Raw genomic sequence first — 13,587 nt, forward strand, 5'->3', positions numbered from 1 at the left:
AATGTTCAACCACACAAGGCTGTGAGAGATGTTTCACATTAAAACCGTGACACTGGCCAATTTAAATGAGACCATTTGAATCAAAGACAGCCCATAGGGTGATACATGTATTCCTGTGTCCATTTTACTTTTGCTAAGTAAAGATTATGATGTATCCCTTAAATTTTGCACAGTGTTTCTATAGAAACAAAAGAGCAAAGATGTTTCTAAATGCTTTATTTGTTTGGGGCACAGATATTTTTTTCCTCTCAGGTTCTTCTTGCTGGAAAAGAATAAGAGCTAATAATGTATTTGTTAAAGGCACACAAAGTGTATATGTTGGTACATAGAGGTAATAATACACTTTCAAATACATTAATAATAAATTAAGGTTGAAGTAGTTGCTGTATTAGAGAAAATAAATGGATATTCTCAGCAACAAAAAAAATTAGTTTGGAAGTAGAAAAGCTAAGGATATCAAAGCTGGAAAAAAAATATTAGCTTCAGCCCACACTTCGCTATCCATGAGAATGTGTTGAGTAATATCAGTTATGGAATGTCATGCCATACATAGCTCCTCATAGCTTTAACCCCAAAATCTGAAAACTAAACTTTTACCAAGCCTGAAACTGTTTGTCAGCATGCTGTCCCCAGGGGGAAGTGTCACACTGTGAAACTTTATCTCATGTGGAAAATTATTTTTAAATTTTCGTCTGAAATTACCACCAGGCTAAGTGTCTAAGGTGTGCATGAAACGTAAGTAAACTTCATATTTAGACTGAGTCTCTCTAATATATCATTCTGTTTGTGAAAGTATCCCAGCCTTCAAACATAATCTGCAACCTGTAACACTGTCGGCGCCAAACATTTCAGTTTCTCAAGGGTTCTCAGTTTGTAGCAGATTACCTGACAACTTTTTTTTCTTTTTGTACTTTTCTTTTTTTTACCTTTTAACATAGTTGTTTTCTCAGCCATGGGTCCTGTAATTCAAGTAAAAAATGGAAATGCATACTTGTGTTTGTTTCTTTGCGTGTGTGGGATCGGTGGGTTCTGGGGATTGGACTGGAAGCCTTGTTTGTACATGCCGGGCAAGTGCTTTACCACTGAGTCAGCTCCTGGACTCTCTGCTTTTAGGTTTCTTATAAACGTGTATTTGTCTCTAGAGAACACCAGCAACAGTAAAAAGAAAAGAAAGTGTGTCTACGTGGTGCAGATCAATTAACTGAGAGGCTTCTCGGCCCCAGCCTGTATTTACAGTCTCAGCCAACAAGGCTGCTATATGTGCCCCCAGCTCCCATCTCATGCTCTGTTTATTTTGGCTTTCCAGAGATTAAGTCTCAAGTCACCCAGGCTCTCTATGACCTTCTGTTGTTTTCCTTTCCTTATTTTACATGTGCCTGGTTCCAAAGAGCACAGCCAGGTGGTGTATTTCCCTGTGGGAAGATTTTGAACTATGGGGCTGGCCACGTCTCAGGGACTCTGGCCTTTCATGGGGGTCAGGCAACCTGGATGCCTGTCTCTGAGTGTGAGCTTAGGAGCTGTTTTAAGACCTGGTACTTTGAAAGCTCCCTCCACTCTCTGGTCTGCTGTGAGCCACAGAAGGGTTAGGGAGGCTGTGGGAAGGTTGGAGGCCAGAGGGTAGAGTCCAGAGAAGACTGCAGTAAGGAGAGGGCTCCTTCTGGTGAACTCTGCAGTCTTTTTCTGCAGGAACTGACAGTGGCTTGCTTCTTTGGTTCCTGGGGCATGAAACTTGCCTCGTGTGTACCTTCTCCACTCTCTTGCATCTAAACTTCAGCTTCTAAGCATCGCACCGTAGTTTTGGGTGGACTCTTGGCCTCCTCTGGGTTTTTAATGGTTTTCTTTGATTCTTCATTAGCATTGACGTCATCAGCCTTCTCTTCCTTTACAACCTTGGTTTCGATCATTTCCTTCTGTTGATTCTTGGTTGTGAAAGGGAAGGCCTTCACATACCTGTAGGATACACATATATCACAAGGAGAGACTTGAGGTGGCACACATCACAACATATAGGACTTTGTCTACCATGGGACATACTGGCACAGTTCCCTAAGCACCCTAACTTCACAGTGATGCTAATACAGGTATACTCAAATATATCACTCTCGAATTTTAGTGGATTCAGTCCTATTGAACAGTACCCATAGGCTGGACTTGGGGTGTCCTCATGACCCTCCCAGAACCCCAACTGAAATACAGTCTAAGATTTTCCCTAACTGTTAACCTCTCTGTTTTCATTTCTTGAGTTTGACACCCACTGACCAATATCTACTGTCTAGATGACATACGTGCGCAAAGGGCAGGTAGTAGTGATGTCTAAAAGGGGTGCCATCTCCCTTTTGACCAAATGCCAATAACAACCGTGGAAGAGCACCAGTTAGTTGCACAGCAAAGGTGACAAGACTAGAGATGTGCCTGCAACCTCACCTTTTCACGTAGCAAACAGCCAGCACAGCGGCAGCACCAAAGAAGAGGAGAGCCAGCACCAGCAGGGTGGTGGGGACACCTGGAGGGGAGACAGGGTCCATTGGCCTTTTGCTTGCATGTGTGTGTCTGTGCATGCAATGATTCACTTTTACATGGGACATAGATAAGAAATAGTACAGAAGACCCTTCTTTGTGACTATTTTAATCATACACACACACACACTTTTATTTTTTGCATTGTATGTGTGCATGTGTGTAGGTGGGTGGGTGCAAGTTCTAAAGAGACACTGTCTAAATGTGGATGCCAGAGGACAACTTGTGAGAATCAGTTCTCTCCTTCCATCATGTGGGTTCTGGGGATTGAACTTATGTTGTTGGGCTTTGGCAGCAAGGGCCTTCGCCCACCCAGCTACCTCACCAGCCCTCTATTTGCTCGGTGTGTGTGTGTGTATTTTTATGTCTACTTTATCACTGCAACGTGAAGAGTGGGGTACATTGTTGCTTGAAGCTCCGAGATCAATCTCACAGGTCCATGTGAGAAACTGGCATTTGGGTTAAAGTCATATGCCATGAAGATATGTTCTTTTGTATCTATAGTATAGGATAATTATTTATTTTGTGGAAATGCAAGTTTTCAGCAGGGAAGCTCTTTTGTGTGCATGAAGTGTCACCTGACCCTTGAAGCTATTTACAAAGCTATCTCTAAGAGTCTGTGGAAGCTGGGTTTTTGTTAAGCTTTTATTTGTGTCTTGTGGGTGCTGAGCGCTCTGTCTGGAGATGTACTGGGTGATGTGCATTGTCTGTTGACTACAGCTGCTTGTGCCCATGCAGACCCAGAAGACATTCACCTCCAAACCCAGCTGCTTCATTCTTGAATGCTGCCCCACTTTCAACAGATGCTTCTGTTTCTGTAGCCATGGTGATAGGTTCTGTATAAACTTCCGTGATACAAATCATTTTTGTCTTCCGTGCCATGGAGGTCAAAGGTGGAGCCCGGGTGGTGGCAGAAACAGGCGTTGTGGAGTCGGGGGATGATGCCAAGTAGGCGCTGCTGCTAACAGAAAACTCTGTTGCAGGTGTTTGAGTGTCCAACACGGGGTAAAATGTGGTGACGATTTCTGGAATGCAGGAGTTAACCCAGGTGTCTGTCCAAAGAAAGACGAGGGAAGGGAGAAGTAAGCTCGGCAGCAGGACCTCACCAGGCCTCTCACTGCAGTCAGAACCCAGGTCTCACCAAGATTCAAATCTAATCTCAGTTCCCTTCCTTAGCGTCCTGCAGCATCAGCCTCCACTGAAAGCCTCCTCCAATGAGGCCTTCTGTGAGCCCACCCTGCCAACATCATGAGACTAAACGACTCAAATGCCCAGGCTTCCTCTCCACAGCCTTGCTATCCTGCCAGCCCCTCGGCTGTTGCTTCACTTCCTTCATCACCCTGGATTTCTCTGGGATGCCTTTCCCACCCTTACAACCCCTGTCTGCTCTTTACTTAATCAATTCTCCCCAGCTGTCAGGTTTACTGGGCCTTGCCAGACTTCTCTAGACTGGGTCTCTGGTTGACTATTCTTGTCTGTGCCTGATCTTGTCATCTTGTTCTCATCATTTTGTCTCCCTCTGTATTGACCGTGAACTGCCTGCAGCAGGAAACTGGTCTGATTTGAGGATCATGGTTCTTCCTCTGTGCCTGGCATATCGTAAATGCTCAGTGAATATTTGAATATAACGGAGAAAGATAAAGGAAAAATGAAAGAGAGAAAGGAAAAACTGGGGGTGTACGTAAGATACCACTTTAGGACCAGATCTAAAATAAAATCTCTCTGTGCTCAGGGAGGGAGTGGGGAGGGAGGTACGTAGTGTTTTCCAATCTGTTGGAGAAGAGTTGCTAGGAAACACATCTGTTGTCTTTTTCACTCTGGGTCAGCCGTGGTACCAGGTGTTTAGCATTTATCAAGGCTTCATTTACACAGGAAGATGCTGAAGATCATAGACATTGAGTTCTCTTGCTCAATCACAGTCGGGAAATGAGAGAGCAGCACAGTATCTTACAATACACATTTTCATCTCTTTTAAAGCCCTGATTATTTATAGCAGTGGATGCTACTGGCCAGAATTGTGGCTATGAAAGTAGTAGTTTCATGAAGTTGATTTACCTTTGAAAGGTAAATAAGTCACCAGTTATGAGTCTATGGAATACTGCCAATAAAATGTTTGACCACACTTGCATCCAGTCAGTAGTTTATTCTATACATGACACTTTGAAAACGGCCTTGTTCAAATAAGCATCATCGTTGACCTTTGTCACCTTGAACCTTTAGTCCTGTTTCCCATTCTTTGGTCCTTGCTAAGTTCTTCCCTCAGAGAATCAACATTTTAAAGTGAGGGAAGAAAACACAGAGAACTCAATAGACATTGCTGAATTCTAAAACACTGGCACAGGGGCCTAGCAAACACAGAAGTGGATGCTCACAGTCAGCTATTGAATGGATCACAGGGCCCCCAATGGAGGAGCTAGAGAAAGTACCCAAGAAGCTAAAGGGAACTGCAACCCCATAGGTGGAACATTATTATGAACTAACAGTTCCCCAGAGCTCTTGACTCTAGCTGCATTTGTATCAAAAGATGGCCTAGTCGGCCATCACTGGAAAGAGAGGCCCATTGGACTTGCCAACTTTATATGCCCCAGTACAGGGGAATGCCAGGGCCAAGGGGTGGGGGTGGGTGGGTGGGGGACTGGGGGGGGAGTGTATTGGGGACTTTTTGGATAGCATTGGAAATGTAATTGAGGAAAATACCTAATAATAAATAAATAAATAAATAAATAAATAAATAAAAATAAAGGGAAAAAAATAAAACACTGGCACATAAGTGGTTACAGCTCCTGCTTCTGGCATGACGTAGGGTGCAGTGTGGAAAGCTGATGGCACTTATTCAACAGATACTTACAGAGTACCATCTCCATGCCAGGCCTGCGCTCTAGATGCCAGAGTCATAATCCCTGCTCTTAAGAGGCTTCTGAACCATTGGAAGAACAGAGATGATAAAAGATAAATAAGCCACGGTTTTGGAATATTATAAATAGTAAAACAAAACTTAAACAGGGTGTCGGTTAAACTGGTAAGGGTGGAGATGAAGGCTGCATCCTTGGTTAGGGCCACAAGAGGAAGTCTCCTGGGGAGACAGTACTTAACCTGAGACCTAGTGGTCAAAACTGGCCAGTCACTAGAGATCTAGGGCAGACACTGGAAGAAAACAAAAAGTGCAAGAGCAGGAACTCTGAATGTGCTGAGCCCATTTGATGAACAAGAAACCCAGTGTGGCTGAAACAGAGCAGGCTCATCTGTAGGGAGAGAACAGGATATCCTGGTCAGCAGGATGTGCATGATCCAAGAACGGAGAAGTGGGTAAGTACAGCCAGGTCAGGAAAATGAGCAGGAGCAGAGTACGGCTCTAGAGAATAGTGTGACTGGCAGGAGAAAGCCTGCAAGCAGGAGGCAAGGCTGGAAAGACAGACCTGGCCAGGGTATCAAGACTGCAAGTTACCAAGCTAAAGGGCTTGGAATTTACTCTGTAGGAAAGGGCATTTTCTACTAGAGTTCACAACCCTCTTTAACCATATTCACGTGTTTTTACATGCATTCTATTTTTATATATAAAAGATATCACATGCTACATACTACATATGTGAGAAGTCACCAAAGGCTGTAGGGCAAATATTTACCAGTGGAGGAGGGCGAGGGGAGGGGCCAGATGCAGAGAGAGGGAGGCAGTCCAGGAGCAGAGAAGAGAGTTCTAGCAAACTGCACAGAAATAGAAGAATTTAGAAATGTCTGGTTCCTAAATCATAGAAAGATTAGGAAGAGCACAAAAGTCCACCAATAGAAGGCAGACTGAATGAATGACTATACAGACAGCCACTCGAGCACATTAAAAACCTAGCCATTAAGAATTAGAAACGTGTCTGTGAGTCGACCCAGACTAGTTTTAAGGCTGTACGTGGGAAAGCTATGCACAGAGTAGCGCATGGAATCCCAGCTTTTCCGTGAGAAAAGTAAACAGTCTCCCATATACCTTTCTTTATGTGCAAAACAGATGCACAGGCAAGACATGCATAAAGATGGGAGGGTTAGGAGTTGGACATCCCTGATTACTTTGAATAGCTGCCTGCTGATGCTGTGTGTGTGTGAGAAAATTGAAACAGTAAAATTGAGCCCTGTAACAAACCGAAACAAATAAGCCTCTTCTATTCTTTTCGAATGGGATCCGAATCACAGTGGAGGAGGGGTTGGTCCAGTCACTTTTACACAGAGTCCCCTGATCACCTGTCCTCGCAGAACTTTCTTCTGCAGTGGGGGAAGGGATGAAGCAATCCTCAGTTCTACTCAATAGAGTCGTCTCCCAAAGATACTGCCTTGCTATTTTGAAACTTCCGTAGCACAAAAAAATTAAATGTATTATTTACTAAGAACTAACATTCTGGGTGTAGGAGAAGAGAGATAAAGCGAAGTCAGAAAAAGTAAGTTATTAAATTTGAGTTAAAAATGTCCATATGTGCGCAGTTCACACACATGTGCATGTACATGTTCTCTGTCTGTCTGTCTGTCTGTCTGTCTGTCTCTCTCTCTCTCATACTTGCTGAGACTAGTAATGTAAATAATTTTCATGTAGATCTTGGTTTTTGGTTAGCATTTTGCACCCAAAAGTACCAGAGGCCCATAGAGAAATGAACTGTTATCTCTCCACCAGGAACAAAGAGAGTACAAAGTGAACCTGGGTCTGTCTCATTGCTAGGAAGCAGTAGTCACCTAAGACTCCTACATACCAGATTTGGAACATGCACAGGACTAGAAAGAATAATAAGTATAAAATTTATTTTAATGTGCTTGGCACATTGAATAAATCAAACATCACATGTCTATGGTAGCTTAAGGTGGAGGAAGTGTGTGTATACATGCGTGTGTGTGTGTGTGTGTGTGTGTATACATACGTGTGTATGTGTGTGTGCGTGAGAGAGAGGGGGCTAACTAATAAATACAGAAAGGAGGACTGATTTAGAAAAATCATTAATCTGTAGTCCCCTATATAATAACCATTTTCAGCAAGGACTAGTTTGGGGTGAGGATAATTTCATGGTACTAAAATATTGTGTGTAAGGATACCTACTAACTACAAATGAGAAAATATATCCTTCTCGGCTTCATTTTCAACCTGTTAGTCACCATCTTGAGCAAATCATCAGAGTAAAACAGTCAGTAATAGGAACTATTGACATTTGGTGTTCTTTGTTAGGCTGTGATTCCTACTACACATTACTCTCTACAGCATGCCTCACACATTGACCGGAAGTTGAAGAAGTTTCTTGACCTTTCAGGGTGTAGGAAGTAACAGGGGCTGAGAGTACACCTCAAGCAAAAGTAGGAGGAACCAGATGAGTCTGAGGCTCCTTCCTCTCTCTTGTTTAGTCAGAGAGATGGGCACCACAGCACTGTGCCCCAGCAAGGCAGGACCAGCTCCCAGGAATGGGGCGATGAGAGAGGCAGGCACACAGATAACTCTTTAGCTAAGACACACTGAAGGGACAAGAAGGATGGCGACATGTCATCAGGGTGCAAGTCTTGACTCTGTCGCTAACTCCCTGCCCCCAAAACATGCACTATGAACTGCTGGTGAGGGGAGGAAGCAGGATGGGTGTCTTTAAGATCGCTTATGTCAAAGCTCTCTGCTTCAGAGAATTGCTTGGAATCCCTGGATCCAACTTGGCTGATGTTGGTGGGTGAACATTGTCTCTTAGATCTTATAAATTAGTATTGAAATCTCTCTTGTGTATATATGACCACTCGCTAGCTAACCTTCAGGAAGTCAGACATATGAGTGCGTGTCAAGCAGCCTTCTTACCACACATGGAACAACTAACTGGGTAGTAGTTAAAAGAAATGCTCTGAGAAATGGCTTAGCAAAGCCATTAGATTAGGGCAACCAAGGCCTATGGGCAAGACTATGAAGATGACTGCAAATCAGTCCTGCTCTCTAGGTTTCAATATCTTCCTTCAAAAGAGGGAGATTGGTCCTTGATTTCAAAATGTCAGGTGGGATCATAGAAGGATGTGGTGTCAGAGTTAGACCCAAGCACAGCTCAAGTGTATCCTCCAATGTTTGTGTGTTAGAATCCAATGTGGTAACGCCAAGAAGGGGTAAGACCTTTAAGGGGTGGAGCCTAGCAGGAGGTCATAAAGGGTACCACAGCCATCTGTGAGTTCTCCTGGGACCTTGGTTGGTGCTAGGATGTATTATATTCCTGCATTCCTCTCTGGGGTCCAATCTCAGCACACATAACGCTTCTCTTATATATTCTGCCCTTTGTGATGACATGGAATCCTCCCAAAGGTCAAGTTGCTGTTACACCATGACCTTGATTCTCCAGGAGTCTGAGCTACTCTTCCTTTCTTTATAAATTGATCAGCTGCAGGTATTTCATCACAGTAATGGAGAATGTCCAACACAGATACGTAAGACAAGTGGATTAAAGTTCCCATGGCTACGTTTCCTTGTCTGTAGATGGGATGATAAGGCTTCCTCAAGGGAAGTTCAAAGTTCTGCAAGATAGCTAACTTCTCAACTGCTTTGTCCAGAGGGATGCATCCATACATATAGATATCTGTTTATTTCCCACTTCCTGTTTATCTTATAAGAAACCCGGGCAGTGGAGGTAATAGCCGAGCCTCTAGAAACCCTTATTCTTACGCTACCACTCAGTACTACTTCCCCAAATATTTTCCTCTGAGGGGTACATTGCTCCCCACAGCCTGGTCTGGTAATATTTAGATAACCCACAACTGCTTCTGCTGCTACTCAGGGCTGCTCATCCCAGACAGGTCCCAGATCTTGAGACACCCATAGAATGAGCCACATGAAGTGGCTCAGGGTCTGACTCACCAGATGAGTTGTGGCAATAGGCTTTGAACTTTTGGCTGGAGGGAGCATACCAAATCAGGACACCTTTGCCATTCTTCCCACACCTGGGGTTTGAGAAAATCCGAGGGATGACAGAGAACTGTTCTCCAACCCATCCATAGCTGTAGAAGAGCACACATTGGTTGAATGGACAAAGGTTAGAAGGCACCATGTCTACCACTAAGCAGGAATACTGGCTTTAGTGAAGCTCTTTCTCACCTGCAAGTCTCAAAGCCAGATTTCTGCGCTGACTCCACCTGGTCCCTGCTGGCCAGAGTCAGTCCCAGCATCTTACAGGCCTCGTTGGCTTCTGTGAAATTCATCTGTGGGTTTCTGTTTCTGCCCACAAGGGCAACACCCATGATTCTGCACGTAGAAATGGAAAGGTCTGGAAAGAAATCATAAAGTCCTCAGTTTGCTTCCAGCCTTGTTCCCAGCTCTCAGAGAATCATTGTCTTGACCCTGGTCTGTGAGGCTGGTGTTGAACTTAGTTATGATACAAGCCAAGAATATCCCACATGGACTGCCCTCTGGGTTAGATGCTTGTACTGCCTGATTGAGGCTGTAAATCTCCAGATCCCGAGCCCACTGAGCACTCTGTACTAAGGAAGCTTTAGCTATCAATTGGTTCCAGCGTGGGGGTCTAGGTGATTTAGATGCTGCAAGCTTTTTTTTTTTTTTTTTTTAGTCTATGTAAGGAAGCCTCCGAGAGTTCAAAGAAAGAACTCAGAGCTCTGGTTAACAGCATAATCACTAGCAATACTCCAAAGTAACGTGTCCCTGTTTTGAAAGAGGCGTATACTTGCTAGAAGAGAATGTGAGTTCTCCGTTTCAGGTCCTTTTTGGCCATTGGAGGACAGGCTTACTCAGAAATTCCTGGAGGAGCCTGCAGGAAATCTTGCAGGGCAGGGAAACTAAATAAAGGAAGTTGAGTTTCAGAATCAGGGCGGGCTTGGCTATCACCTGCTCTCTGTAACTCTGAGACCTTGCAAGTTTGTTACTTTATCTTTTTGAGCCCATTTCCTTATTTGGAATAGAGAGAGTACTAATGGTCTGCTGGGCAGAGGGTAGCGGGAGTTTCATGCGTGAGTTCTAGCAGGGCTTAGCATCTGCCACAAACTAGGTACTAAGAGATAATAGCGTCCTTTGGGCTTCAAAGCATTCTGATGTTATCTACCAAAGACTGATCTTGGGAAGGCTGAGGCAATGGTACTTGTCAGAATATTTTTCTCAAAATCTAGTGGATCTGGGAGCTCTTTTGACACACTTCTCTGGAACTTATAGATCTATGTAAAATTACCATGTATTATATCCCCTGTATTACCATACTTCCCCTGGGCTTTATTATGAAAATCCACTTTAAAAAGGCATTTTAGCCTTGTAAATAGTGGCTATGCAAGACTCTAGCAGGGATACCCAGCCTTTGGCCTATGGACCACACAAACTCTTAGTCTAGTGGTTCAAAATTGTAAACTTACTTAAAACATTCTTGTGAGATTCTCTCATTCTCTCCCTCTCCCTCCCTCTCTCTCTCATCTGTTGAGCTTTATCTATGAAAGTTCATTTCAAGTTCCCAAGCCTGTGAGAAAAACTTCATGCCTCTCCTGCTGTTGATTAGCTGTTGGGACTTTGGGGACAAGTTAGGGCTTTCATCTGTGAAGTTGCACCTTGTGAGGCCTTGTAGTTGGAAGTAAATTAGGTAGCTTGTCCCTAGCAGAGCTCTAATCCATGCAAAACAGTCAAACATACAAATTTCATGCTTTCTGATTTCATTTAGAAATTCTAATATCAAGCTGGAATCCCAAGTTACACGTTCTAGAAGACTTCTTAGAAAATGTCACAGATCACAGGAACACTGTGCTCTTGGGAATCTGATAGGGCGGAGGCAATGCCAAGTGTTAGGATCGTCTACCTGCGGGGCATTAGACAAAGCCCTTGGATGCACGGAGACTGTTTTTTCCCACATAGGAAATGTTTTCTGACAGAGGAGTCAGTGCGACTCTACACACGCTCAATTCTGACTCTCTCTGTAACAAGCCTTTTAAGAAGTTCCTGTCTGCACCCACTCCTCACCTCAGCACCACTGAGGCCAGCTGGATGATGGTAACTTTCTACTCTTTGCAAGAATTTAATTTCCTTCGGAAACAAAATGCCATTGTTGAGGAGGAAGCAAATAGTGTGGTAGGGGTCTAAGAGCGAGGGGTGTGGCTCAGTTTGGAGTACCTGCCTAGCAGGCACAAAGCCTGCAGTTCATGCTTTGTCACAGCGTGGGACTGAACACGACACACTTGTAATCCCTACATCTACTGTGTGAAGGAAGAAAGGATCCGGAATTCAAAATCACTTTCAGCTACACAGTGAATTTATGGCTAGCCTGGGCTACAAGAGACCCCCATCCCCCTCCCCCCAAAAAAACCCAAAACCAAAGCATAACCAAAAAAAAAAATTTCCAAAATAACTGGTGTAATTGTAGCACTGTGGTGTGGTGTGTGTGAGTGTGTGTGTGTGTGTGTTGTGTGTATGGCCTCCTGATGGCATTGCTAAGAGGACCAGGTTTATTTTAAAGTGACAGTTCTGGTATTGGGGGGGGGAGAAGCAGCATAATCATCTACTCTAATCTCTCATAAAAGTCAAATCCAGCAATATATGAATCAACTCCGAACATCTGATCCTGGGATGTCTCCTGTTTCAGGGCATCTTCAGCAGAAGGGTTCTCTTCAATGAATCTGTTACTTCACTTGCCCAGGACAGTAATAAGTGGTTTGTGACTTCAGCGTTTTTCCTACCATGCCAAATGAAGTCTCCATGAACGCAGCTCACAAACGCAACTGGAATCCCTCCCTTCACAGCTGCTGATGGGAAACATTTAAACCCAAATTGTCAGCTAATTCCCTGCAGATTAAAACATTGCATTCCACTAGTGGCAGAATGCCTTGCGATTAAAGCAATTATATTAACAGAGTTGTATAAAGTGGGCAGGATTTAATAAAATATACCCATTTTTCCTTGGACTTGATGACTGCTTTCAATGTTCATAACCTTGGTTTGCTCCTTGAATAAAATCCTTTAAAAACAAATGACTTCTCATTTTAAAAAAAATTTCAAATTATTATCATTAAAAACTTTCCATAACCCCAATTAAAATTCTAAGTGATGTCAAGGTGAATATGAGTCATTTGGAGAGTCTGCAGTGCAGTCAAACCTCTTTAGCTAAGTAATAAGCCCCACTCAATCTGTTAACCTCACAAGTCTCCCCCATTCTCAACAGTCCATAGTCAAGAGCAGGGGGAGCCTAGGGCGCTTCCCAAGCCCTCGTGTAGCCTCCGTGTAGAAACCTGGTAAGACACCTACCTTGCCCGTGGTCGGCACCTTGGACTGGGTGCCTAGTGGTCCAAATAGAGGCGAGGAGTAACACCAGGCTAGTGTGCTGGAGCATTGTGCAGATCCCTCCGGGGCACTGTGGCTGGCCACTCGCAGTAAGGGAGACAGATGTTCAATCACCAAGCTGGATGGAGAGTTCTGGAAATAGGCTGAGGATTTCCCTGCTTTCAAGCTTCTGATTTGTCAAAATCACTGGAGGAAATGAGTGACATCCCTTGAACGCCCAGGCTGTACTTTGTGGACGGCTTTCTGGAACATTTAGCTAATGCTGACTCAGAAAGCACACGGGTGAGGAAGGCAGATAGCACTGTGTCAGCTGCTGAAGATTTCCCCAGTTCCCATATTCCCCTGTGGGCTCAGTTCCCACACTCTCCAGTGTGATGCTTTGCGGAGCCCATTCATTCATGTCCGCCCATGACTGGCTCTGCCACTAAAAGATTGAAGATGGATTGTGTTTCTTTTCCTTTCTACAAGCAGTGCCCACCACTTCTCAGATGCATTGCCTTGTAATGTGTAAGGAAATAACAGTGAGGCTTAGGATAGTGACTGCTCCTAAAAGCACCACTCCTTCCTTTGGAACTTCTTACATACACGGGACAGATCAACATTGCTAGGAGATTCATTTTTCAGAGAGACAAGACTCATAAAAGTCTTATCTGGGGCTGAAACAGTGGCTTCACAGTTCAGAGCATGGACTGCCCTTCCAGAGGGCCTGAGTTTGGATCCCAGAACCCACACTGCGCAACTCATAACCACCTGGAATTCCAACCCCAGGGGATTTATACCATCTTCTAATTTCTGCAGACACCCACGCTCATTGCACATACCCACTCACA

At 44.1% G+C, this 13,587-nt stretch overlaps 1 protein-coding gene across 1 annotated transcript; it reads right to left on the minus strand.

Annotated features, from left to right (window-relative positions):
* Nucleotides 1-201: 201 nt before the first annotated feature.
* Nucleotides 202-12,997, minus strand: Lyve1 (lymphatic vessel endothelial hyaluronan receptor 1). The gene is made up of 6 exons (XM_021167682.2): nucleotides 12,722-12,997; nucleotides 9,590-9,758; nucleotides 9,353-9,492; nucleotides 3,273-3,569; nucleotides 2,425-2,503; nucleotides 202-1,950 (listed from the first exon to the last, which is right to left on the minus strand). The coding sequence occupies exons 1-6, from the start codon at nucleotides 12,804-12,806 to the stop codon at nucleotides 1,764-1,766; spliced, it is 957 nt and encodes a 318-aa protein (XP_021023341.1). The 5' UTR covers nucleotides 12,807-12,997; the 3' UTR covers nucleotides 202-1,763.
* Nucleotides 12,998-13,587: the final 590 nt, after the last annotated feature.

Source organism: Mus caroli, chromosome 7 (assembly GCF_900094665.2).
Source record: "Mus caroli chromosome 7, CAROLI_EIJ_v1.1, whole genome shotgun sequence".
Lineage (NCBI taxonomy): Eukaryota > Metazoa > Chordata > Mammalia > Rodentia > Muridae > Mus > Mus caroli.